This window comes from Ceratotherium simum, chromosome 37 (genome assembly GCF_057802395.1).
Source record: "Ceratotherium simum simum isolate JZ-2026a chromosome 37, ASM5780239v1, whole genome shotgun sequence".
Taxonomy (NCBI): domain Eukaryota; kingdom Metazoa; phylum Chordata; class Mammalia; order Perissodactyla; family Rhinocerotidae; genus Ceratotherium; species Ceratotherium simum.
Window position 1 is genome coordinate 26,837,126 of NC_141936.1, and position 24,501 is coordinate 26,861,626.

General features: G+C 38.8%; 1 protein-coding gene across 2 annotated transcripts in view; it reads left to right on the forward strand.

Annotated features, from left to right (window-relative positions):
• The window catches only part of ERBB4 (erb-b2 receptor tyrosine kinase 4), a 1,114,653-nt gene that overhangs the window by 932,979 nt on the left and 157,173 nt on the right, over window positions 1-24,501 (forward strand). For both annotated transcript variants that reach the window (XM_087424880.1, XM_087424879.1), the window contains exon 20: window positions 10,542-10,727. In XM_087424880.1, coding sequence (XP_087281006.1) covers window positions 10,542-10,727 — 186 coding nt within the window. The remainder of the gene's footprint in view (window positions 1-10,541; window positions 10,728-24,501) is intronic.

Here is a 24,501-nt window from a genome sequence, read left to right on the forward strand (position 1 = left end):
GCAGTGGTCAAGATTTGGTGTTCTCACTGCCACAACCCGGGTTCGTGCAGGGACCCACACCACCCACCTGTTATTATTTTTTTGTGTGTGTGAGGAAGATCAGCCCTGAGCTAACATCCATGCCAATCCTCCTCTTTGTTGCTTTTTTTTTTTGGTGAGGAAGATCAGCCCTGTGTTAACATCTGCCAATCCTCCTCTTTTTTTGCTGAGGATGACTGGCCCTGAGCTAACATCCGTGCCCATCTTCCTCCACTTTATATGGGACGCCGCCACAGCATGGCTTGCCAAGCGGTGCATTGGTGCGCGCCGGGGATCCGAACCGGCGAACCCCAGGCCGCCACAGCGGAGTGTGCACTTAACCGCTTGCGCCACCAGGCCGGCACCGACCACCCACCTGTCATTTGTCATACTGTGTCGGATGCACGTTGCTGTGATGCTGAAAGCTATGCCACCGGGATTTCAAATACCAGCAGGATCACCCATGACGGACAGGTTTCAGTGGAGCTTCCAGACTGAGACAGACTAGAAAGAAGGACCTGGTCACTCACTTCCAAAAAATTGACCATGAAAACTTGTGAATAGCAGCGGGGCATTGTCTGATAGAGCACTGCAAGGTGAGAGGATGACGCAAAAAGACCAGGCAGAATTCTGCTCTGCTGTCCACAGGGTGCTAGTAGTTGGAACCAATTCTACAGCACTAACAACAAAGATATTTAATACCTAATTAAATGTCTAATTTGGAACTTGATTAAATTAGATATTTAATTTGATTAGATGTTTTGCTTATTTGTTGGTATGTCTGCATATATTTATATGTTTGCATATCATAATACAGTGAAGGAACCTTCTGGTTTACACTTTCAAAATTAATATTAATTAATAATCAATTTATTATTGTTATTATTAATTAATTAGTATTAATATAATACTAGAATAAATAATAGGTAATTAACTTGGCTAAGATTCCTATCTGTACTCTCCTTATAACTACACCACTTTGCTTTATTTCAAGTGTTTACTGAAATATACCGTAAGCAAAACCAAAACGTTTTCACCTTGTGGATCCAGATGGAGCCGTATTAATAGTAATGACTCAAATTTTTGGCTTTATGGATTATGCAGAAACTCTAGCCCCCAGAGAAGACTCCCCAAATAGTTGGGGAAGCTTCTGGGTGTCTCATATGTACCCATAAACCAGTATCCCATTTGTGGTCAGCCTGTGGTATCTGCGTGTCCTTTCTTACCAACTCTGGCCCCCATGTGGGGCTTCTCTTCTCTCTGAGCCACTGAGAGGTCCTACTCCCAGCACTGCTGGCTGGTACCACCTGAGGACGCCACGTCCTTCCAGGAGGTCATGCTCCTCAGTGCTCCCCGGGCTGCCAGTCCTCAAAGTGTTGCAGTGGTGGTGGGCTCAGCAAGGAAGCATAGAAAGTGGTGCTCTCTCCTCTTCTACGACACATCTGGTTCCCTGGGGTCACTGGGGAAGGGGAAATGGGAGGACCTGTTCTCCCTGGAAGCCATCTGGAAAACAACAATTTCAGCTTCTGCCCACAAAGGCTCAACAACAGAGTCCTTCGAGTTAGGCTAACAGCGTCTTACCAGCCTCTTTCTTCTGTTTGGCCTTATATCGTTCCTTTCTTCAGGCATGTGCCCTTAGTGCCCCACTCTTCCTTACTCAAAAAGGAAAACATTATACCTCACAGAAGACCCCAGCTGGATCCAGTAAACCATCTACTCTATCAGACATACTCCATCATTGTGGACACGTAATCCTTAGACTCCGAGGAACTAAGCACCACTAAAATAGTAGTGGAGGTTGAAAGTGAATAATGTCCTCAAAAATAGCTTCAAAGGAGTAATAATAAGGGTCAAGTACTTCTACAAGGCTAACGAGGAAAGACAGCAGTCTCCAGCTATTTTCCTCTCCCTTCCCTGCCCCCATTTTCCACCGCCCTAAGTGACCACTTTTGACTTTTTGGCAATTTCTCCTGTAACTTAACTTTGTTAACCTTAAAATAAAATAATTGACAAATTATAAAATCAAAGCTGAGTTTATTTGGAAATAGCAAAGGAATTGCAATTCAGGACAAGCAAACTATGGTGAACCATAGGCAAGTCTGAAGAGACAAAGGGAAGGTCAGCTTTTATTAGGTTCTAGAAGGAAATTGGGGAGGATTGTTTTGAACAAAACTCATTGAAGAAGAACAAGAGTTCAAGGTGGTGGCAGTTTCTCATTGGCTGCATTGTTAGTACATTGTCGCTGAGAGAGGGAGGGATCTTCCTTCTTCCTGCTGGTTATGTAGACTGCGACAGTGGTACCTGTCTGGGAGCTCTCCCTTCATGGTTTCTCAACTCTATTTTGAATAAGGTATCCTTCATCAATTTTCACATTTCTCCTTTTGATCAAGATCTTTCTTTGAAGGCATCACTGATCAAGAGCCAAGTCGTCTGAGTTATGATTTGTATGTATGTCCCTCAGTTCCAGGAAGGACCTTCCTTGGGTTTTGTCCCATGTCAGAGGGAAAGTACACAGTGATCAGAAAACATTTAGGCCACATTTGAGTAACAAGGAAGGTAGGAGGAAGAACCCTCAGATGCTTTCTAATCATATTTTGTCAAGGTTATAGGCATCAGAAATCATCTCAAAGCATTGAGCCAATGTTATTCTATTTGGCAATTTGTTTCTGCAAAGGTTTGACATGTAACAGGTGCAAAGTTGGAAACAAAATTAGAAGTAATACGACAAGCCTAGTTTGTAGGATGATTCTGAAGCATGAACCTGGACCTGAAGGCAGCCAACTGAATAAGTCAAAGGCTCATGGGGAGCCAAGTGAAACTTGTAACCTCCATGCTTTTTCTGTGATTTCATGCAATTGGGTATCTACTTCCCCAGAGGAATTTATCCATGTGCAACAGGTGATATTTACTACCACACATACACCAACTTGTTCAGGAGATAGTTAAGGGTGATCTGATTGTCTAATACTACTTAGCCAGGGAATCTAGTGATTGCTGTTAGGCTGCTATTGCCTTGGCAGTAGAGTCAGCTATGTTGCCAATTGTAATAGATCAATCGATAACCAGGCACTCATTTGTGTGTATTTTGAGCCAAAGAAACAGAAAAGACCTGCCAAAGGAGGCAAATCCAGAGTCATGGTCCCTATCAGGTAGTTCACCTTTGGTTTTTTGATGTAGGTTTAGGCGATTGGCCCAGTGCTCAGTTTCAGATTGACTATGGATGGACAGTAGAACCACTGGATATCCTAGTAAGCATTGTCCCCCTATCCACCAGCTATATTGACAATCATAGGTCCAGGGTTGGTGCCATCCTCCACAGGAAAGGTGAAACCAGGTGGAGCGCAGAGGACCCCAGGTAAAGCATAATTGTTAATGGAGTTGTTAACATATATCTTTTGATTAGTTTCTTTGAGCCAAGATTCTGTGGTCTTGGCACATTCGGGAATATGCCTTACCATCCTAAAAGGTTCCCTTCTAAAAGTTCTGCATAGAGAGTTAAGACCATTGGTGTTTTCTTTTATGGCACGAGGGCAGTTAGTATCAAGGAACGGGAAAGAATGCAGGGGCAAGAAAGTGGTTGGGTTTGCAAAAGTTGTTGGGCTCTGACGGTTATTAAGGGAAAAGATTAAAATAGGATACAGGGGAAGTCAGTTGCAGAAGCCTGACACAATAGGTAACACCCAAAGAAAGATGGAAGTAATTATCAGTTGACTGGGAACTAAGGAAAAATTAGTTACAGGTAGGACTAAAGAGTCACCACTGTCGTGGACAGATTGAAGTTTTTGGCGGCAAATCCAACAATCAGACAGGTCTCTCTCTTTTGCAATAGATTGGGAAACAAAAATAAGATTGTTGTCTTTCCAAGAGAAAGAAAGAGGAAATACAGTGAGGGAAAACAGTGAAGAAAAGATAGACAGGCCTGGTCCAGTCATCTTGGGAAAACTATGCTTCAGATGTCTGCTGCAATTCCCTGACACTTTCAATTTTAATTCACCAGTTGGAGTGTAGGTCCGTTCAGCAGTTGGAGCCTTCTTTAAATGAGACACCTGAATCCAGGAATCTATTCCTTGGAGCTTTGCTGTGCAGGGGTTGGTTAACAGCACCTGGTAAGATTCCCTCCAGTGAGGTTGGAGGGAGTCTTTCTGAATGGTCTTTTTCAGTACATGAAATCTTCAGGTGACAGATTATGATCTCTTTTGTTTCCCTCTCCTGGGAGCACACTATGGAAAGATTGTTCTACCAAAGTATGATTATTCTCTACGGATTTGGTTAGACTTTTGCAAAATTGAAGTACATCGTCTTTTATCAGCAGTTGCATCAGAGGAAGAAAGGGCTAGGTGAGTTGGATATCCTGTGATTATCTCAAAAGGGGAGAGTTTATGAGTTCCAAAAGGGATGGATTTGAGACTCAGAAGAACCAATTGTAGTGCTCTTGGCCAGGGTATTTGAAGGGTTTCTACAAATTTTGCCAATTAAGTCTTAATAATGCCATTAGTACATTCAACTAGTCCTGAAGATTGAGGGGGTTAGGCACAGAAAAAATGTAGAACCAGCCAAACAGCACAAACTCGTACAGTGGTCAAGTGGGTTCCTCGGTCACTGTGAAGTGTGAGGGGGGTTCCCCAAGTAGGGATAATTTTTTCTAATAGGATTTTAGCCACAGAATAGGCAGTAACTTGCCTGCAAGGGAAAGCATCAGTCCAGTGAGAGAACATACAAATCATTACCAAAACATATTTATATCCTTGAGATGGGAGTAACTGTATAAAATCCATTTGCAAGCCTCAAATGATCTGTTAGGCAATTTAAAATGTGCAGGAGCAGTGCGAGCAGGTTTTCCCAGATTATCTTTTGGGCAGATGGGGCAAGCAAGATAGATTTTTTGCAGTCTTATGTATATTTTCTCACCAATATTCTTTCATAAGTGTTACCATTTTGTCAGTAGACCAATGATTGAATGAATGCACAATGGTCAACAATGGAAATTTTAGAATCTCTGGTAGGACTGAGTTTTTATTTGGCCCAAACCAGAGGTTTCTTGTTTTACCATGCCAGTAGCCATTGGATTGCCAATATTGTTTTTCTTCCTCTGGTGCTGATTGAGCCTCTCCACTTAATTTTTCTAAATCGTCATGTTCATTGTGTTCCAATGCTTCGAAGCATTCTTCTGGAACACAATGGAGGTTTGCCTTTGGTTCCTTCGAGAGCAGCATTTTTGGTGAAAATATCAGTGAGGTGGTTTCCTTTAGTCTCCAGAGAATGAAGTTTGGAATGTCCAGGAACCTTGATGATAGCCAAAGCTGCTGATAGAAGTATGGCATCTAGAAAATTTTGGACATGAGACCCATTATTAATTTTATCTCCATTAGAGGTAAGGAAACGTCTCTGTTTCCATAGCATTCCAAAATCGTGGGTTACTCCAAAGGCATACTGGTTCTTGGTGTAAATATTTGCAGTTTCTCCTTTAGCTAGAATGCAAACGTTAAGTAAGAGCATATATTTCAGCCTGTTGGGCTTACGTAGCCAAATGCAAAAGTGCCACCTAATGAATTAAAAAGGGGTTGTAATCACATACCCAACACAGTTTTGTCATTTACATTCTTTAAATAAGAACCACTGGTAAACCGTGAGAAATCAACATTGGTTAAGGGAGTTTCCTGTAAATCATTGTGATGAGTCAGAAGGCGATCTGTCAGAGTCAAACAGTCACGAGGAGTCTCGTCCATAAAAGAGGAAAGAAAGGTGGTAGGGTTAAGGTTATTGCAGCTAGAAAGGATTATAGGAGGAGCCATTAGCAGGAGGATTTCATAGGAGGTGAGGCAACTAGCTGAAAGATGTTGAATGTAATGAGAATTTAGAAGGGCTTCTGCCACATAGGGTACAAGAATAGTTAAGAGGATCCCATGACTATTTTTTTTTTGGTGGCCTTAACCAAAATGGCAGTGACAGGAATGGCTCTGAGACAAGGGGGGTATTTTCTGTGCCACAGAGTCTAGCTATGGGCTATAATACCCTATGGGGTGATGGTGGTCTCCAAGTGCATTTCCTTCCTTTTCATATATGAAGGAAAAAAGGGAAATTGATAATTGGGATCTCAAAGACTGGGGTATTTATTAATTTTTCCTTTAAGGCTTTAAAGCCTACATCATCTTGATCTTCCCAAACAGTAGGGTCAGGTTTGTTTTTTTTTAGTAAAACATATAGAGGTTAGGCCATAAAGGAAAAGTTTGGAATCTAATTTCAGCAGTAGCCAGCTAGCCCAAGAAAACCTTGTAATTGGTGCTTAGTGATGGGTTTTGGAAAGTTCAGGATGCCATGAAGCCTATCTGTATCTAAATGTAGCCTTTGTTCCAAGATCAGTGTCCAAATTTTCAAACCTGAGTTTGAACAAACTGAAAGTTTTCCTTGGTGACTTTATGTCCTTTTGATGCTAAAAGTTTTAACAGGTGAGTACTGTCTTCCTGTGAGGAGGTTTGGGAAGGGGAGCAGAGAAGTCAGTCATCTATATGTTGTAATAAAGTGAAACCTCCAGGAAATTCTATATCATCTAGATCAGCCTTTAATATTTGTGAGAAATAAGAAGGACTTTTGGTAAAACTTTGATGCATAATTGTCCAGGTATATTGTTGTCCTTCCCAAGTGAAGATGATGTGTTTGGCTGGCTTTATCTACTAGATACTAGAGAAAGGGCTACATAAGTTAATCACAATGAAAAATTTGCTTCTGATAGGGATGGAAGCCAACAAAGTATGAGGGTTGGGAACAACTGGGTGATGAGGGATAGCTATATTATTTATGACCCGAAGGTCTTGGTCAAACCTCCACTAATGGCTATTGGGTTTCTTTATAGGTAAAAGAGGGGTAGGTGTTACAGGGACTAGTGCAAGAAATAACAAGCCTTTGGGCCTTCTAATCTTGTATGGTTGACTTGATTCCTTGTAACGCTTCTTCATTTATGGGGTATTGATTAATTCTGGGGAAAGGTTTTGAAGGATCCATTCAGATCTTGACAGGAGGAGCACTGTGAATTCTACCAAGATCAGTTGATGATTTTGCCCATAGGGATGGTGGTAATTGATTCAACAGGGGCAAATGGCTAGAAACCTTGGCATCAGATTTGATATTGTCAGAAATAGTGCAAATAAAGGATTTTGAGGAAGATATATCCAGTTCATTGGACTAAGTTATTTTGGTTGTTGCCATCAAATTCTAAAGTTGTTTCCCCCTATTGGGAGAAAGAAATTCCTGCATGATATTTTTCTGAGTAGTCTTGGCCCAGTAAGTGGACGAGGGCAGAGGTACTAAGTAGGAAAGAATAGGTATTTCTTGGAGGGCCCAGAAAAAAGGAAATAGGTTTAGAAATAGGGACCTGTTGAGGTTTATTAGAGATCCCCACTCTGTGAGACATTTTAGTACCTTGAGGCAGGGGCTGTTACATAGCAGTGGTGTTGAGCACTGAGAGTGTAGCTCCAGCATCAATAAGGATGGATAAAAATTTGGTCCCAGTCTGGAGAATTGTTTCTCCAAACCAGTTAAGAGGAAGGATTGTGAAAAGTCCTTGTGATTCCTTGAAGTCTCATCATTGGGAAGTGGGAGGACACTGGAAGGATTGGTTGGATGACTGAAGACGCCTGGAGCATTTTAGTTTATAGCGGTTTTTCTTCCAATGTCCTGGCTTCTTACAATAATGTCAGAGGCTAGGAGGATTTTGCTTCAGGGCCTCCCGCTGTTGAAGTTGGAGATTAAGGATTTTAGTGGAATCATCTGGGATGTGGGCTAATTGATTTGCAAAATTAACTAAGTCTAGAGTGGACATAGTTTCCTATTCTATTTGTGTTCTTTTAGCCAAGAGAGAAAGATCTCAGTCTAGATCATTAATGAACATAGAGTCGAAGGCCACCCAAGTGAATGCCACATCCATAGGAAGGCCAGAATTTTTCTTGAACACAATTTGAAGTCAACTGTAATAATCACACACAAGCTCGTTGGGTTTCTGAATGCAAGCCTGGATCTTAGTCCAATCAACAGGTTTTGGGAAAGTGCTGGGAATTGCCTGGTGGAGCCATTTAGCGATTCCACGAGCCTGGACATATAATAGGGCAAAGGGTTGGTCCTCCATCTGCAATTCTAGACATCTTTCAGGATCATTCCAGTTGGTGGTTTTCATCCAGTGTTGGGCTTGGCCCTCGCCAACAAGCATATGGACTAATTGATATAAGTCTGAGAAACCAGGGTTGCAGGTCTAGACAACTATATTAAATTCCCTGGCAAATCCGTGAGGATCCTCAGTAACTTTCTGAAATTCTTTTACTATGGCATTGAGTTTGGCTTCAGTCCAAGGAACACAATAAATTAGGGGTTTACAGTTAGGGTCCTTGGAAGGTCTGATTTTAAAGGGGCAGATTTTAATGGATTTGGTTGAAGAGAAAGTGGGAATGGGAAGAGGTTCTGAGAAAAAGGGAACTTCAGCAAGAGAGTTGGAATGGGGAAGTGGAGGGTATTGAGAAGGAGATGTGGATGCCACGGGGAAAGAAGAAAATAGCGACAGGGGCGAGATGGAGGAAGAGCTTTCTGATGCCTTTTGTCATTCTTCCAATTGTCTAGGTTAATTGAGAAATTAAATTATTTTATTTATTAATTTTAATTGTAATTTTTTTCTTTATCAAATTAAGTTTTTGTGTTGGTAAAGAATCTTGAATAAGCTCGGAAGCCTCAAGGCACTGATGAAAATGGGCATCCCATGCAGTTTGTTTTATCCTAGAGCCACAGTCTTCTAGCTTAGTTCTGAGAAAAGCAAGTTGGGGAGATCAAATGTTTCCCATAATGGCCATTGAATTTCTATAATACCTTTGGTTAGGTTGGTCCATTTAGTTAAGAATGCGCATGAGGAGGACCATAATTTTTGAACCAGCTGGCATCCCAGAAGGAGGGCCCTCTTGAGAGTGTTTGGAGGATTGGGATCTCATAACTAACAAATTGGAGTGTAGACAACAAAAGAGTACCATAGTGCCCCCTTATCCATGCAGGATATGTTCCAAGACCCCCAGTGGATGCCTGAAACTGCAGATAATACTGAACTCTATATATACAATTTTTTTTCCTGTTCATACATACCTACGATCAAGTTTAATTTATAAATTAGGTACAGTAAGAGATATATTAACAACAATAACCAATGATCAAATAGAACAATTATAATAATGTATTGTAATAAAATTTACATGAATGTGGTCTCTCTCTCTCAAAATTTCTTAATGTGCTGTACTCACCCTTCTTCTTGTGATGACGTGAGATGATACAGTGTGTATGTGATGAGATGAAGTGAGGGGAATGACATAGGCATTGTGACATAGTGTTAGGCTGCTATTGACCTTCTGATGGAATGTCAGAAGGAGGGTCATCTGTTTCTAGACCATGGTTGACTGTGTAACTGAAACCATGGAAAGCGAAACCACAGATAAGGGGAGGACTACTGTACTCACCAGGAAGGGTAATGCCTTCATGAAAACTAAATTTGGAGGGCTCAACCAAAGGCAGGGATCTCGAATCCGAGAGGAGACTTACTGAACCAAAAGGAATGGAATGACCCACAGAAATGGAGAGCACAAGGGGCTCCAGTGGGGACCACACGTGATCCTGGGTGTTGTTAGTTCCTCAGGGGTTTGTCTCCTTCAAATGTCACTGCTGACACCATATAATGTCAATCTTAAAACAATTGAAAAATAATCAGAATGAAGTTGAGTTTGAGAATAGCTGAGGAATTGCAATTCAGGACAAGCACACCATGGCAAACCACAGGCAAGTCCAAAGAGACTAAATGAAGGTCAGCTTTTATTAGGTTTTAGGAGGAAATTGGGGAGGGTTATTTGAACAAAATTCCGTTGGAGGAGAACAAGAGTTTGAGGTTGTTGCGGTTTCTCATTGGCTACAAGCAGTGGTTAGTGCATTGTCACTGAGGAAGGAAAGCATCTTCCTTCTTCCTTCTGGTTATGTAGGCAGGGGGTATGTATGTGGGAGTTCCCCTTCCTGGCTTCTCAACTCTATTTTGAATAAGATTTCCTTTATCAATTTTCCCAACTACATGTATCTAAATAATATGCTTATACTCTCAATTCTTGATTTTTCAGAATTGCATTTATATAGATTATTGTACTCTAGAACCAAAGATCAAAGGTTAAAAATCCATTGTAATTTAGGATTCAATTTCAACATACTTGGCAGTAGATAAAATCTAATATTGTTCATATTAAAAAAGAGAAAATCCTGTTATTAATTTTGTATGCAGTTATTCTATAACATTTTCCATTTTCATGAATGTATAGTCTTTGTTTTTCATTTAGTTTCACTTGAATTAAATCACTTTAAAATTATAATGGCTACAATAATGTCTTTTCATTTTTAATTGATTCCACTGAGTGAGAGTACATGTTCAAAATCATTATCCGCACCATTAATTCAGTGCAAGTAACTGTAATTATAAAAAACTTTAAGTTGAAATGAGGGTGTTCTATTTTTTCTTATAGGAAGCCCTGATCATGGCAAGTATGGACCATCCACACTTAGTCCGGTTATTGGGTGTTTGTTTGAGCCCAACTATCCAGCTGGTTACACAGCTTATGCCCCATGGCTGCCTGTTGGATTATGTGCACGAACACAAGGATAACATTGGATCACAGCTACTGCTTAACTGGTGCGTCCAGATAGCGAAGGTAAGTGCCCGTCACTCCTCATGGAAATGACATGTCTGGCTTTATATCTCCTAATCGAAAACAGTTTGAATATTAAAATCATGTCAAGTCTCTCAATCTATTTAAATAAAAGGAATTAACATTCGCTGTATTGAAAGATGTATTATAGGGAGATATTTACATTTAAACCACAGATCAAACACATGATTGACTTGTGCTGTGCTGTTCATGTTATATTGATTAGATATGAAAACAAATAGCTTACTGGTGAGGAGGAAAAATCGTTATACTGGATTTGTTCAGCTATTTGTTTGTATTGATATAGTTTAATTTAACAAACAAAATCCAAGAAAGAAAAGAATTGAATGTCTTAATTATTCCATTTTTAGATGATTTTATTAAAATAGCTTGTATGTTCAATTCTCAGTATTATCAGTGATCAAATTCTACATATTTTCCTAGACATTTTGATAATTCTCAATGGGTCTTTACTGGTTGGATTTTTTTTTTTTTTTTTTTTTTTTTGGTCTGGCACAAAACCTGAGATGTCACATACATAAGGGAAGTGGCCTGGGTCTTAGTACCTGGGATGATGGGGGAGGTGGTTCTGTGGTGAACCAGAGAGCACCTTCTCCCTTCTAAGGGACTATGGTTTTTTCCATAAAAATTACGTGATCTTCTAATTTTTCAAGAGGGGCTGTAATTCTGGATTTTTACATGAATTCTTCAAATTTAAATCTTGGCTCAAACTTTTGAATTGCTCTGGCAGCCAGAGCGAGCGTTCACGTCCTGCAGTCCTCCAGAGTGCAGATTCTGATGTATATTCTTTATTTTATTTTATTTTATTTTATTTATTTATTTATTTTTTGTGTGTGAGGAAGATCAGCCCTGAGCTAACATCCATGCTAATCCTCCTCTTTTTGCTGAGGAAGACCGGCTCTGAGCTAACATCTATTGCCAATCCTCCTCCTTTCTCTTTTTCCCTAAAGCCCCAGTAGATTGTTGTTATGTGGTAGTTGCACACCCTTCTAGTTGCTGCATGTGGGATGCGGCCTCAGCATGGCTGGAGAAGCGGTGCCTCGGTGCGCGCCCGGGATCCAAACCCGGGCCGCCAGTAGCGGAGCGTGAGCACTTAACCGCTAAGCCATGGGGCCGGCCCTGATGTACATTCTTTATGTTCAGAGTAAGCATTTATGATTATCTGTTCCAAGGATATTTCTTGAAAATTTTCTCTTTCTAGGTAAATAGTGCTGAGATGAGTTTTATTTATTTATTTTATTTATTTATTTTTTGTGTGTAAGGAAGATCAGCCCTGAGCTAACATGCATCTTAATCCTCCTCTTTTTGCTGAGGAAGACCGGCTCTGAGCTAACATCTATTGCCAATCCTCCTCCTTTTTTTTTCCCCAAAGCCCCAGTAGATAGTTGTATGTCACAGTTGCACATCCTTCTAGTTGCTGTACGTGGGACGCGGCCTCAGCATGGCCGGAGAAGCGGTGCGGCGGTGCGCACCTGGGATATGATCCTGGGCCGCCAGTAGCAGAGTGCACGCACTTAACTGCTAAGCCACGGGGCCGGCCACTGAGATGAGTTTTAAAACACTATTTCAACTCTTAGTTACATCAAAATATGACTTGATGTTCTATAAATTCTATATGTATGTTCATCTTCGCATTTGTATAATATAAATGCCAAAATGTAATTTAGTAGTTTTAGCCTGTTTCCTTTTACAGTGTAATGATCAAGAAAAATACATTATCCAAAGCAGAAATTTGAGATGATTCTTAAAATGCAAACCCAAAAAATCATTTGAGGGAAAAGCCCAGTTTAGTTTTCTATACCATAAGTCTCAATATAGTTTGTTGTGGACGGTGTATTATAATTTTGTGAATATTACATGATAAACTCACAACTGAGAGGATTCTTTACAGTAATGAAGCTTGAAATATAACTCTTCAAAAATTGATTTACTTACCGAAGAACTTCTATAATTTATAAGGTGAGCTAAATATGCAATAGAAATTCTCTAATCATCCTAGCACTATAAATGAAAACAAAACTAAACTTCAGATTTCTTAGCTCTTCTCTATATTTCCTGCAGTGTTCTGCATAATTTAGGCTTTGTCTTTAGGGATTCAGGCATTAATATATCATTTATGCAAGACTGTACTCTCTAATAATAGAAACTACTTTGTGTTCCCTGAATAATCACACTGTTGTAAACCTTTTTACCTTTGCAAACGCTGTCTCTTCTGCTTAGAAATATTTTCTCAGAGTTTCTTGATGCACATAACATGACCTTTTTCATCCATCAACACTGACTGGGCTTCTTCCCCTTATGGAACCTTCCCTAGTCAACCTCTTTGACTCCAAACAGAAGTAACTTCTTCCTCCTCTATAATAGTTTGGGTCATTGATATGTTGAAAACATTTTTATTATTTAAATGTTATACTATGTGTCTCCATAACTCTCTTGAGTATATGGCGAGTTTATTTAGTCGTTTATCCTTCAGTAAATATTTGTGGACACCTACCATGTGCCAGGTGCTATGCTGACTGAAGTGTCTAGGGGTGAACAACACGGCCATGGGCCTGGGTCTCTCTGTATACCTTGAAGGGATGGACAGACATTCCACAAATAAAACAATAAAGTACAGGATTAAACACTATGGTTCAGATTTTGAAGAAAAATAATTACAGGCGAGACTTAAAGGAAGACCTCACTGAGTTCTGAGGGAGAAGACGTTGGCCATGGGTAGAAAATGGGTAGGTAGAGGAAAGATTACAAAGAGCCCTATAGATATGATGACCATGCAATTTATCATCTAAATGGGACAATTTTAGGAGTGAAAGGAGGCTCTATTACTAGTTACCTCAGGACAGCAGAGGACGGTATGTGGTAACCCTGTGCAGCATGAAAGTTTAGATTTCGTTATAAATATGGTAAGTAGTTGTTAAAGTATTTAAATACTTACCATGGAATTGACATAAACCAATTTATGTTCTTAAGAGATCATGCCAGTTCAAGTAAGGAGATTAAATTGAGGCAATACAAGATGAAAATGAAGAGACCAGTTAGATGTCTGAGGGTAATGGAGATAAGGAGCAGCAAATGGAATTAAGATATATTTTTGAGACAAATTTAAGGCATTTGATTATTGATTAGCTCTGAGTGATGGAGGGGAGTGTGGTGGTGCCGTTTCATGAGGTGGAGAAGGCTGAGGGATTGAATTTGTTTGTAGGGAAAAATCAAGAGTTCAGTTCTAGAAACGGCAAATTGAAAAAGTTTATAAAACATGAAAGTGGACTGTCAATTAGGTAGTTGAATTTATCAGGACTGTAGATTTAGATTTAGGAGTGATAGACATTTAAATATATGGGAAGATATGGGATTATCCAGAGCCTGACTGGGTCTGATTCATACTGCTTCTCAACACCTAAAATAGGGTCTTATATAGAGTAGCCATTCAATAAAAATATTTTATCAATATTTTTAACTCATAAAGAAAATAAAAAAATCTACCCTTAAGGAGGGAGTCTTTCCCTCATCTTTTTTCCTACTCTGAGAGCAGCATTGTGTGATGCTTTGGGAAACAACATTAGGGTCTGAAGGACCTACATTAGTATGTTAATGCCCACTTTTTGGTTTTGTGAGTTTGAGTTTTTATTCAACCTGTCTGAATTTTTGTTTCTCCATGTATTAATGGAGTTAATGATTTTTACATTTTTTCTCATCGCAAAGTGAGTAGAATAGTATCCACCTGCGGTAGGATGAAAAACAACCCCAAAGATATTATGTCCTAGCCCCAGAATCTGTGAATAGGTTACTTTGCACATTAAAAGGGACTGTGCAGGTGTGATTAAATTAAGGGTTTGGGGATGAGGAGATTATCCTGGATTATCCAGGTGGGTTTAGCATAATCCAAAAATCTTTATAATGGGAGGCAGAAGGAGCAGAGTAAGAGAGAGAAGATGTAAGGATAGAAGCAGAGTTGGAGTGAGGAGCCTTGAAGATGGAGAAAGGGGCCTAGAAGCTGGAAAGGCAAGGAAACAGATTCACCCCTAGAACTTCCAGAAGGACCACAGGCCTACCAACACCTCAATTTTAGTCCAGTAAAACTGATTTTAGACTTCTGACATCCAGAGCTATAGGAAAATAAATTTGTATTGTTTTAAGCCACTAAATTTGTGGTAATCAGTTACAGTAATAGAAAACAAATACACTTCCTCACAGAGATTTGCAAAGATTCAATAAAATAGCCCATGTAAGTTCCTGGCTCAGCTCCTAGAACATGGAGTGCTTAAGAACAATCTCCATTTATTAGCTCTAGGTTGAAAGCCTCGAAACAGAGAGTTGTTTTAGAAACGTCTGTAAAATACGAGTAAAATGGTCTGGGTAAAGACAAGCATTTTACAAATAGCTATTTCAATAATTTAGAGGCTCCTTTTTCTTGTTTCCAATTCTCACCAAGAGAGACTTGTGAAAGTAAGTGAGATACCATCATAACTTCTCCAATACCCACTTTCATTTTGGCCACATCCCTTTTTTGTTGACAAGGCTGGGAGGAGGGGGAGGAATGATGCTATAAAATAACCAGTTTATATTTGTGCTATAACTGTGGAATGTGTAACACAGAAATGATGATTATAACTAACATCAAGCCCTTACTCTGTGTGAGCACTACTCTGTGTATTTTATTCATTAGTTAATTTGTCTCATCACAAACCTAGGAGGTAGTATCATTATTATGTATATTTCACAGATAAGAAAGTGAGTCACAGAGAATTTAAGTAACTTGATTAAATTCACACAACTTGTAAATCAATAGTGGAACCACTAATCTATGTTGTCTTTATATATAAGGAAGAAAGTATTTAAAAAATATTTTCATCCATATTTTAAGTTTTCTTCCCATTCTTCCATTGGTTCATCATTCTACACAATTTTATGTAATAGAAAACACAGATTTAAACACAAAATTCTTTGCTTCTCGTAGGCAGCCATAGTCACTCTGCATATGCTGTGTTTGGAACTTGATTTAATTTGGTAAGCAGAGCAGAACATACTATTGTTTAATGTTCATATAATACCACATGCTTTCCTGGTGCTGTATGAATCCAGGATAGAAGATAATGATGCAATTCCTTCTTTCATAGTGTTGCTAACACGTGGGACAAGCAGTTTTTTAACACAACTTAGCATATTCTGAAAAGTGTGTGTGAGTTTAGAGTGAAGGGACTTCGGTGGCGAATAACACTGATAATGATTGTGTCTGTGTAGATAAAGTACGTCTTACACACCTGGCATCTGCTTGGTGCTTTATGTACATTGTGTTATTTAATCTTTACTGAAACCCTGGCAGGTTTGGTCCATTATTCTCCCAGTTTATAGATGAAGGAAATGGGGAAGTTAAGTCCTAAAGGACACAGCAGTAGTTGAGATGCCTGGATTTTGTACCAGGTAACTCTGATGCCTGAGCCAGGTCTTTAAACCATTTTGCACTCTTTCCTCTCCAAACAGACACATGTTGCTGCACCTTAAAGTCACTTACTGCCCTCCAACAGCACTTCTGAATTTGAAGAGTTGTGAGGAGCATAACATTTTGTCTGTATTTGTGTCTCATCATTCATCTCATAATAGAAAAGATTCTGTAATGAATAATATGTTTTATTGTCGCCATGAGAAATTTTTATTGTCTTATTATCAGGATGCATGTCACATTTTCAGGAGAAAGTACTAGATACTCACTCAATTATGGGAGAATTTTTTCAGCCAGTGTTTTACTTATAAAATATTATGAGGAAACAAGCTCAGAACTATCTGTGAACTATTGTGCAGTGTAGATACTGACCACGAGTGACAGTATAAATTAAGAATTTAATATGTATAGTCTGGCACTAGTTTATGTTAAGCACACAGACTCTAGAACCAGACTGACTGGGTTCAAATCCCAGCTACACCACTTATTAGCTGTTTGGCCCTAGACAGGTTAGTTAATCACTCTGTGCCCCTTGAAAATGTGAATAAAGATAGTACTTATTTCACAGAGTAATTATGAGAATAAGGTAATATTTGTAATGTGCTAAGAACATTGCTTAGAATAGAGAATGTATACTATGTGTTATTTTGGATAATATCTGACATGAATACAATAAGGAAAGACATATATATTTATAGTTAGAATATCCTAATGATGTTATTTTAAAGATAAACCACTTTTAAGTCCCAGATATAAAAGATTGAGCATTAGTTCTTAGACCATGCTGGGGGTAGGAGGAGGTAATCTAATGTTTAATATTTAATAATTCTGACCTTTGGAAGAAAGAACTTGTCTCCCGTCCTCGTGTACTTTCCTACACATGTTCCTACGTTGCTGTTCCACGTGCGTTATTATCATGGCCTCTAATTTTCATGTTAGAAAATTGGATTATTTGTAATACTGAAAACATGTGAAACTACCATGAAACCACCAGTGAACTAGGAGAGATCTGAGGTCAGGAGTAATTCTTTGAATCAGATAGTCCACTACTGAAGAGGAGCAAAGAGAAAATTCTAAAATTTCAATCTCAAGCTAGAAAAAGTTAATATTGGTTTGTGCAGTTATAGAAACTGCACAAATTGTGGCTCTTGACTCGTTTCTAAGGAAAATATTATTTGAGGCTTGTTGTTATTGTTACTGTGTTGGTAAAGCCTGAATACTGAGCATAGGCTGCTAATATTTTTCAAAATCTTGAAACCTTCCTCAGAGCTTTGCTGGCCTATTTTACTTTACTGTCAGATATTCTTCTGAAGCTCTAATTGATTTGCAGTTTAATTCAGATGTAGGATTCCAAGGGCTTTCTTTTTCAGTGGTTTACCATTGAAACCAGTTAAAGAGATGATTCTAAAAACACAAGTCCGTGATCCATTGTCTCCTTCAAAATGATTCATTGCCCAGTTAAGTCATCAATTGACCCAACCTCAATTTTTTTCCAAAAGGAAATGGAAATAAAAATCAAATTCAATATTTTAAAGAATAAAAATTAACCTAATATGTTTAACCAAAATAATTTAGATTCTGCCTATAAATAAAAGCTCTCAGTCATATTTTTACATGTAGATTGATTCCAGCATTTATGTTTTCTAAGAAAAGTATTGTTCAAAGGTCAGCATGAGTTTTTAGGCCAGTTTAACAGATTTTCTCAATTAAAATTTTTTTTTAATTTCACATTCTACTTTGTTCTCAAATTACTTTTCTTATCTATATCATATTCCTAACTGGAGCTAATGAGAATTCTATTGTGAAACCTGATTGTTTGTGCCCATTGGGAGGTGTCTGTGGACCCTGGTTTTCTTTATTCTTGATGGCAGAGTGGGAGTTAGTGTGAGGGGCAAAGAGGAGAGAAGAACCTCTCTGAGTTCAGCAACACAGTTCACAATGATTGGAAGGAGAGCAGATTCCTATGTTAAGACATGAATGCCTCTTCTACACACAGATCCGAAGTCTTCCTTAAGGCTCAAATGTCTTACATGAGCAGAGCCTTCATTTACTTTCTTTCCTCTTTTCCATTTTTCTCTAATACTATCTACACAGAGTAACAAGAAACTGTATTTTCCCATTTGATCCAGCCATTTCCTTCTACATGAGTAAAATTATATTCAAATCTGAATGTCTGATGCCAGTTGAATTCATGAACTGGGTACTGAAATTTCTGATTTGTTTGTGGTCAAGATCAAACTCTATGCATAGAAATGACCTCACTCATATGCACATACGTACATAATATTTATAAAATTTAAAAGTAATAAATAGTCTAGAGAAGAGGCAGAACACTAACATTCTAGAAAAGATAAAATTGACTCTTATTGCATATAATAATACAATAATGATATTTAATACCATTTAGAAGTTTGTGAATATTAATTGACTGAATGGCTTCCTTGGGCATGTTTTGACACAGAGAAATTATCATATTTTATAAAAGTGAAATAGAAGAGGAATATTGGAATCAGAAGCCATAGTATTAGTGGCACAGCTAAATTCTATTCAGTGACAATTCACGATTTAAATTAAAATAGATTATTTTTTCTAGCCATATAACCACTTTTTGGGAAAGACAAGGATATAAGGTCATGTAATATTTATCATTTTTACTGCTATTTAACTTTCAGTGCACGATATGTTTTGATGAGTTGCCATTAGATCTTTAGAGAAATTCAGTGGCATGAATCTGACTCAGTGGTAAAATTTTATTCAGAATAAATACCTTCAGTGACTTTCCTAGGGTAACACTGCAAACTAGTCCAGGGATGAAGACCGAACTCAGAATCATGAGGATACAATATTCAATTTTTTTTTCCCTAAAGAGGCAACCAATTGAGGGATTTTTTGCAAGATCTCTATCCATTTCTAGGATCTGTGTCCTAATCAGACTTTTGAAACCCAAAGGAGATTATCTATAGTCTTTGTTTAACCAGAAGGGATTCATTTATTTATTAATTAAAAAAAATATTAAGTTATGATGTAGCAGGTACTATCCCAAGATCTGGGGATTCAAGAAAGAACAACAACAAAAAGTCCCTCTATCACAGTTTTTACTTTCCACTGGGGAAGATAGCCATGAAAACCAAGTAAACAAAACATATTGCCTCATGTCGTGAGCAATGAGAGATGGTACTGTCCAGTGATGTTAGGGCAGGATTGAGAAGGAAGCAGCACTGTGTTCCAGTTTTAGCTCTAACGCTTATCATCTGTATGATGTAGGCAAATGCCTTAATGTCTCCGAATGTTTCCTCATCTATAAAATGGGCAACAGCCTCTATTTATCCAGGTGTTGTGATGGTTAAATGAGATCAAGCAACCACTGTGCACATTTCTACCAAAGCTTCAGTGTTTAACAGGTGTTATGATGATATTAAGTAAAATGATAATACATTATTAAATATATATTATTATCAAAATTAATTTAGACATGACTTCTACAGAAAGTATAGAGTAGCAGAAAGAATATGAGCCACAGAGAAATACAATCTGGGTTTGAATCCTGAATCATTCTTTTGAGAGCTTTGAGAGTCGTTTTCTCTTTTGCCAAATGAGAATGCTTATGCCTGCATGAAATGAATCAAACCTATGTTTATCAAATAAATACCGTGCGAGATACCAGATTGGAAGAACATCACATTACTTTTTTTCTAAATTAAAATTATTCCAGCTCAGTGCTCACCTATCAGAGTTGGTCAGAGATTCCATTTTAATTGTGTGTTGGGAGGTCCCACAAGGATACTTCCAGGGATGTTGAAGAATCTGGTGAGGAATACATGGTGCTTGGCAAACAGGGACAGGATCTCCATTTTTTCAACCTTTGGAATTGGTCTTTAAAGGTGCTCTTGGTTCAGCTCCATTGAAGCAGAGCTCTCCAATCTGTCTGTCAGGTATGTACAATCATTATAGCTTCCAAATTATTGTCCTTCTCTCTTTCTTATTCGGTGTATAACATAAGTGCTTATTCTCACGAGTGTGGATCCGCGGCGCGGCTCTGGAACCTTGGCTGTGCTCACTCATGTGTCAGGAGGTTGGCTGGCTGTCAGCTGATCTAGACTGGGCTGATGCGGGTGACTGGAATCATTGGGCTCTCCTCCTCCATCAAGCTAGCTGGAGCGCGTTCCCACAAATCCTTATCTCATGGTGTTCAGTCCCCCAGGGCTTGGGCATCATCCAAGCAGCATCCTATGAGAGTCCTAGCACCTCCCTGAGTACAGAATGAGAGTAGGCACATAGGCCCCCACCCCACCCCACTCCCAGCTCCCTTCTGGACCTGCCACCAGTGGTTCCCTCTTCCGTCTTCAGTCTTGGAGAACCTAACATTTTTTCTCCAGGTTGTTGAGTCCAGCCTCTTCCACATTCCACCCTCACCTCCACTGCTAGACAGAAATAAGTCAATTTCTCAAACAACAAAACCTAAGTGAGGCTTATCTCCTGGGTGCTGGCGCCTTGGAATTGCAACTTTAGGTCCCGCAGTACAAAAACCCTTAAGGACCCTTTCAAGATGGAGAGCTCAGAAAGAAACACACAGATTATCCTATTTATTCTAAAGAAGCAAGCACAAGACACAAACTGATATCGTAATAAGGTATTTTGCTGTGTATCTAAAAGGAAAGAAAAGCAGTAGAAAATTCACATGGAGAGGAAGCAGTCCAGAAAAGTTCCTTTGTGGAGGTGGTGAATCTTTTAAAAAATAGTTATCAGAACTTGTTAAAATTCTGACACAGCAAAGAGGTCCAGAAGATTATCTAGTTCAGTAATTTAAAATTTTTGTAAGGCATGAAATTGTTTCGTTAAGTGAACGTTAAGTGAAATCTTACTTGGAAATCTAAACAACTAAAAATGAGATATAACTGCAGCAACAGAAAGGTGTCGAGAGGGCTTCATGGAGCCCTGAGAGTCCTCCAGGTCCTCACAGAGACCAGCTTTAAGACCACCTGATGTGCCTGTGTTAAGGATGCGGAACCTGAAGCCTCAACAGGGGACAGAGTCAGTTTAAGGCCACAGTGCTTCTTAGTGACAAAGCCAGGATCTGAATCCGTACACTACTCTGGCACCCCAGGCACCCTGGGCACCCCAGCCTAGATCAGTTGATGGCCAGCACCCCTTACCCAACTCCGTAAGATTTGTGGGCCCCTTGTTTGTAATTTAGGTGAAATAACTCCTACAGTGTTAGAGAGAATCAGTCTATACCTCTTGCGATAATTTTTAAGTGATCTAAGGAAATTTTTCTTTCCCCTGTAGAATATTAAATGAGAGGCAGCTAGCTTATTTTTACTTCCAAGTACTTCGGTGTTTTTAGTTTATCTTCCAAGCGTTTTTCTTTTCTTTTCTTTTTTTAATCTCTTTTGCACCAATAGTCGTCCCTCTCCATCTTTATATCAGAATGTCTAATAACATTGTAACCTCCCAAATTGGTGATAAAACACCTGGCTGAATTTAAATCGTGTTTATCCCCTTCCTGAAACAACCTCATGCTTTTTATTTATGCGCCAAATTCTCATTGCCCTAAAGGAGAATGATACGTAAGGGGTAGTCAGGGATAACAGAGAATCTTGATTGTTCCAGATGAAAATGAAGTTTACGGAGGCAGTTTCTAGAGCACAGGTCCCAGAATTGCACTGAAGCCTTAATTATTTCCTGGGGTTGGCATGAAGTATGAAGGTCTCTCACTTAGAGAAGTCATTTAGGTTGTTTCTTGTCTAACCTATAAAATAGCAAGCTTTCCTTTTGCTTTGCTTTGCCTGTGGCTTGGTTTGGCATGCTGAGCAACTTCAATTCAGCTTGGAAGTTACTCCATTCTTTAAATGGCAGAGGTTTTCATTCAACTACCATACACATTCAGAAAGTAAAGAACTTAATTTCTTTACTGTAAATGTATGCTTTAACTAGTACTTGTAATGTACTTTTTTTGACAGGAAAGTGAAAGCTATCCAATCCAAATGGATTAAATTGCACTTCATGTGTGTAGAGTGTTCACAATTACATCTATTAGTCATGACTGTGTGAAGCTTGGTATTGTAGTAGACTGTAGGAGCACAGTGATTTTCTCAAATGCAGAATCAACGTAGCAGGACTGGGTATCTGGTTTGTTGCTCCCCTATGGCTGTTGTTTCCAAAACTGTAGAGGTAGATACAATATTGCTCTCAGGAAGTTGTGATATATATTCATGATCTTTCAGATGTATGCATGCAATGCCATTTTCCCGCAGATTTCAAGATGTTTACAGTGATTCAGAGAGATAGGACTTACATTTTGTTGCACATAGGAGAAACAAAGGATGAGGAGATCAAGCAATGTGACTGGAAACAGAAAAAAAACCTGTTGGGACAGAAGACAAAACAGAGATTTATCTCCTTATATACTTGCTGAATTCTTTCTCCAGATAGCTCTTGTAAAAAACTTTTTATTTTGGAATAATTGTAGATTCACAGGAAGTTACAAAAATTTGAAAAGAGGTTCCATTGTTCTTCATCCTCTTTCCGCACTGATAGCATCTTGCATAACTCTAGTACCTAATTGCAACCAGGAATTTGACATTGGTACAATCCACAGGGCTTATTCAGATTTCACCAGTTTTACGTAAACTCATGTGTGCGTGTGTATAGTTTATGCAATTTTATCACGTGTTGATTCATACAACCACCACCACAATCAAGATGTGGAACTATTTCATAACCTTATGCCATCCCTTTATAACCACACCCACTTTCTAGGTCTTTGTTTTTAATTGAACTCAAATCTTGCCATGATCGATGTTTGTAATGATAACTTGTTTTTTTAAACATCTTTTGGACTGTGCTTCATAAACTACAATGGACATATACGACTCTGAACACTAAATTTGATTCTAGCATTAGTAATTTGGCAGAGTCTTGCTTCAAAGGATATCTCATAGAATTGCATCAAAATATTCTAGAACAGTGGCTATGAAGAAGAGGAACTTGGTTCTCTTCTCTTGTAGTGACCTAGGAGGCATGCAATAGTCAAAATGTAATATTAGATTTGCTTACAGTTACTTAGTGAACATCTACACTCCTATTCTGCACCTTCTAATTACCATAAGAAAGTGGTTTAGCAGGTCACTGGCTGCAGAAGACAGCGCAATCAAACCCAGAAGCATGGAGCCAGAAGGGAGGAAAATTAGGATAATAATGAAGACAGGCTCTAAGGGAATAAGAGAAAGCAGTTAAGGCTTTACGTCAATCTTCCACCTTCTGAGCAAGTTCAAAAATGTAGAATAAGGGGCCCTGGTGGTATAGTGGTTAAGTTCACATGCTCCACTTTGAGGGCCCAGGGTTTGCTGGTTCGGATCCCGGGCATGAACCTACATACCGCTCATCAAGCCATGCTGTGGCGGTGTCCCAGATACAAAAGAGAGGAAGATTGGTACAGATGTTAGCTCAGGGCCAATCTTCCTCACCAAAAAAAAAAAAAAAAACTAGAATAATTCTATTTACTATCATATACAATGAAATACAATATATGCAGCTTGTATGATATGTATATATGTGTGCACATACAAACATAAAAATACATATATACTTATATATACATATAGCTGGTATTTTTATATATGATGACTATAAATATATTAGTAAGAGGAATTTATGTTTTAAATATAAAATAGTTCTGTGTAGCCAAAATTCCATAACATCTAATTTAATATGTATCTATGGAAAGGAGTATAGAATTGGAAGAACCATTATTGTCATGATTAGAAATATTAGGCTACACAATATTTGGACAAAATTTCACTTTCCGTCATCTAAATTTGATTAATTAAAACGAGCTTATTGGCAGATGTTTGTTATTTTCATCAGGCTAAGGTGAGAGATGAAGAGAAGATATGTGTAGTTGTGGAAAGGATGGGTGAGCTGAGCGGTGATGAGAACATGAGGAAGAGTGGCTATGGGTCAAAGATTTTATCCTTCATTAAGGAGCCTTTTCCTAAGCTTAGTATCTCCCCCATCACACAGTGAACAAAGGATGAGCTTAATGACCGTCATCTATCAGCAGTCACATTGTAAGCTTCAGTATCCTGCTATTCCCGATGCTCCATGCCTTGACAAGGCTAATTGTGTAATTACAATACTACATCACCCACTCCTGTGCACTTTCACTGGCAAGGACCAGAACGAGGGATTCTGCTGATTATTGCCCCAAGCAAGCACATTAGCATGAACACAGTTTACTAATGGGGCTGCTCTACTAGAAACTGTATTATATAAGATTTAAGCCAAGGATTTGCTATGAAGTCCCTTGTAGATTAA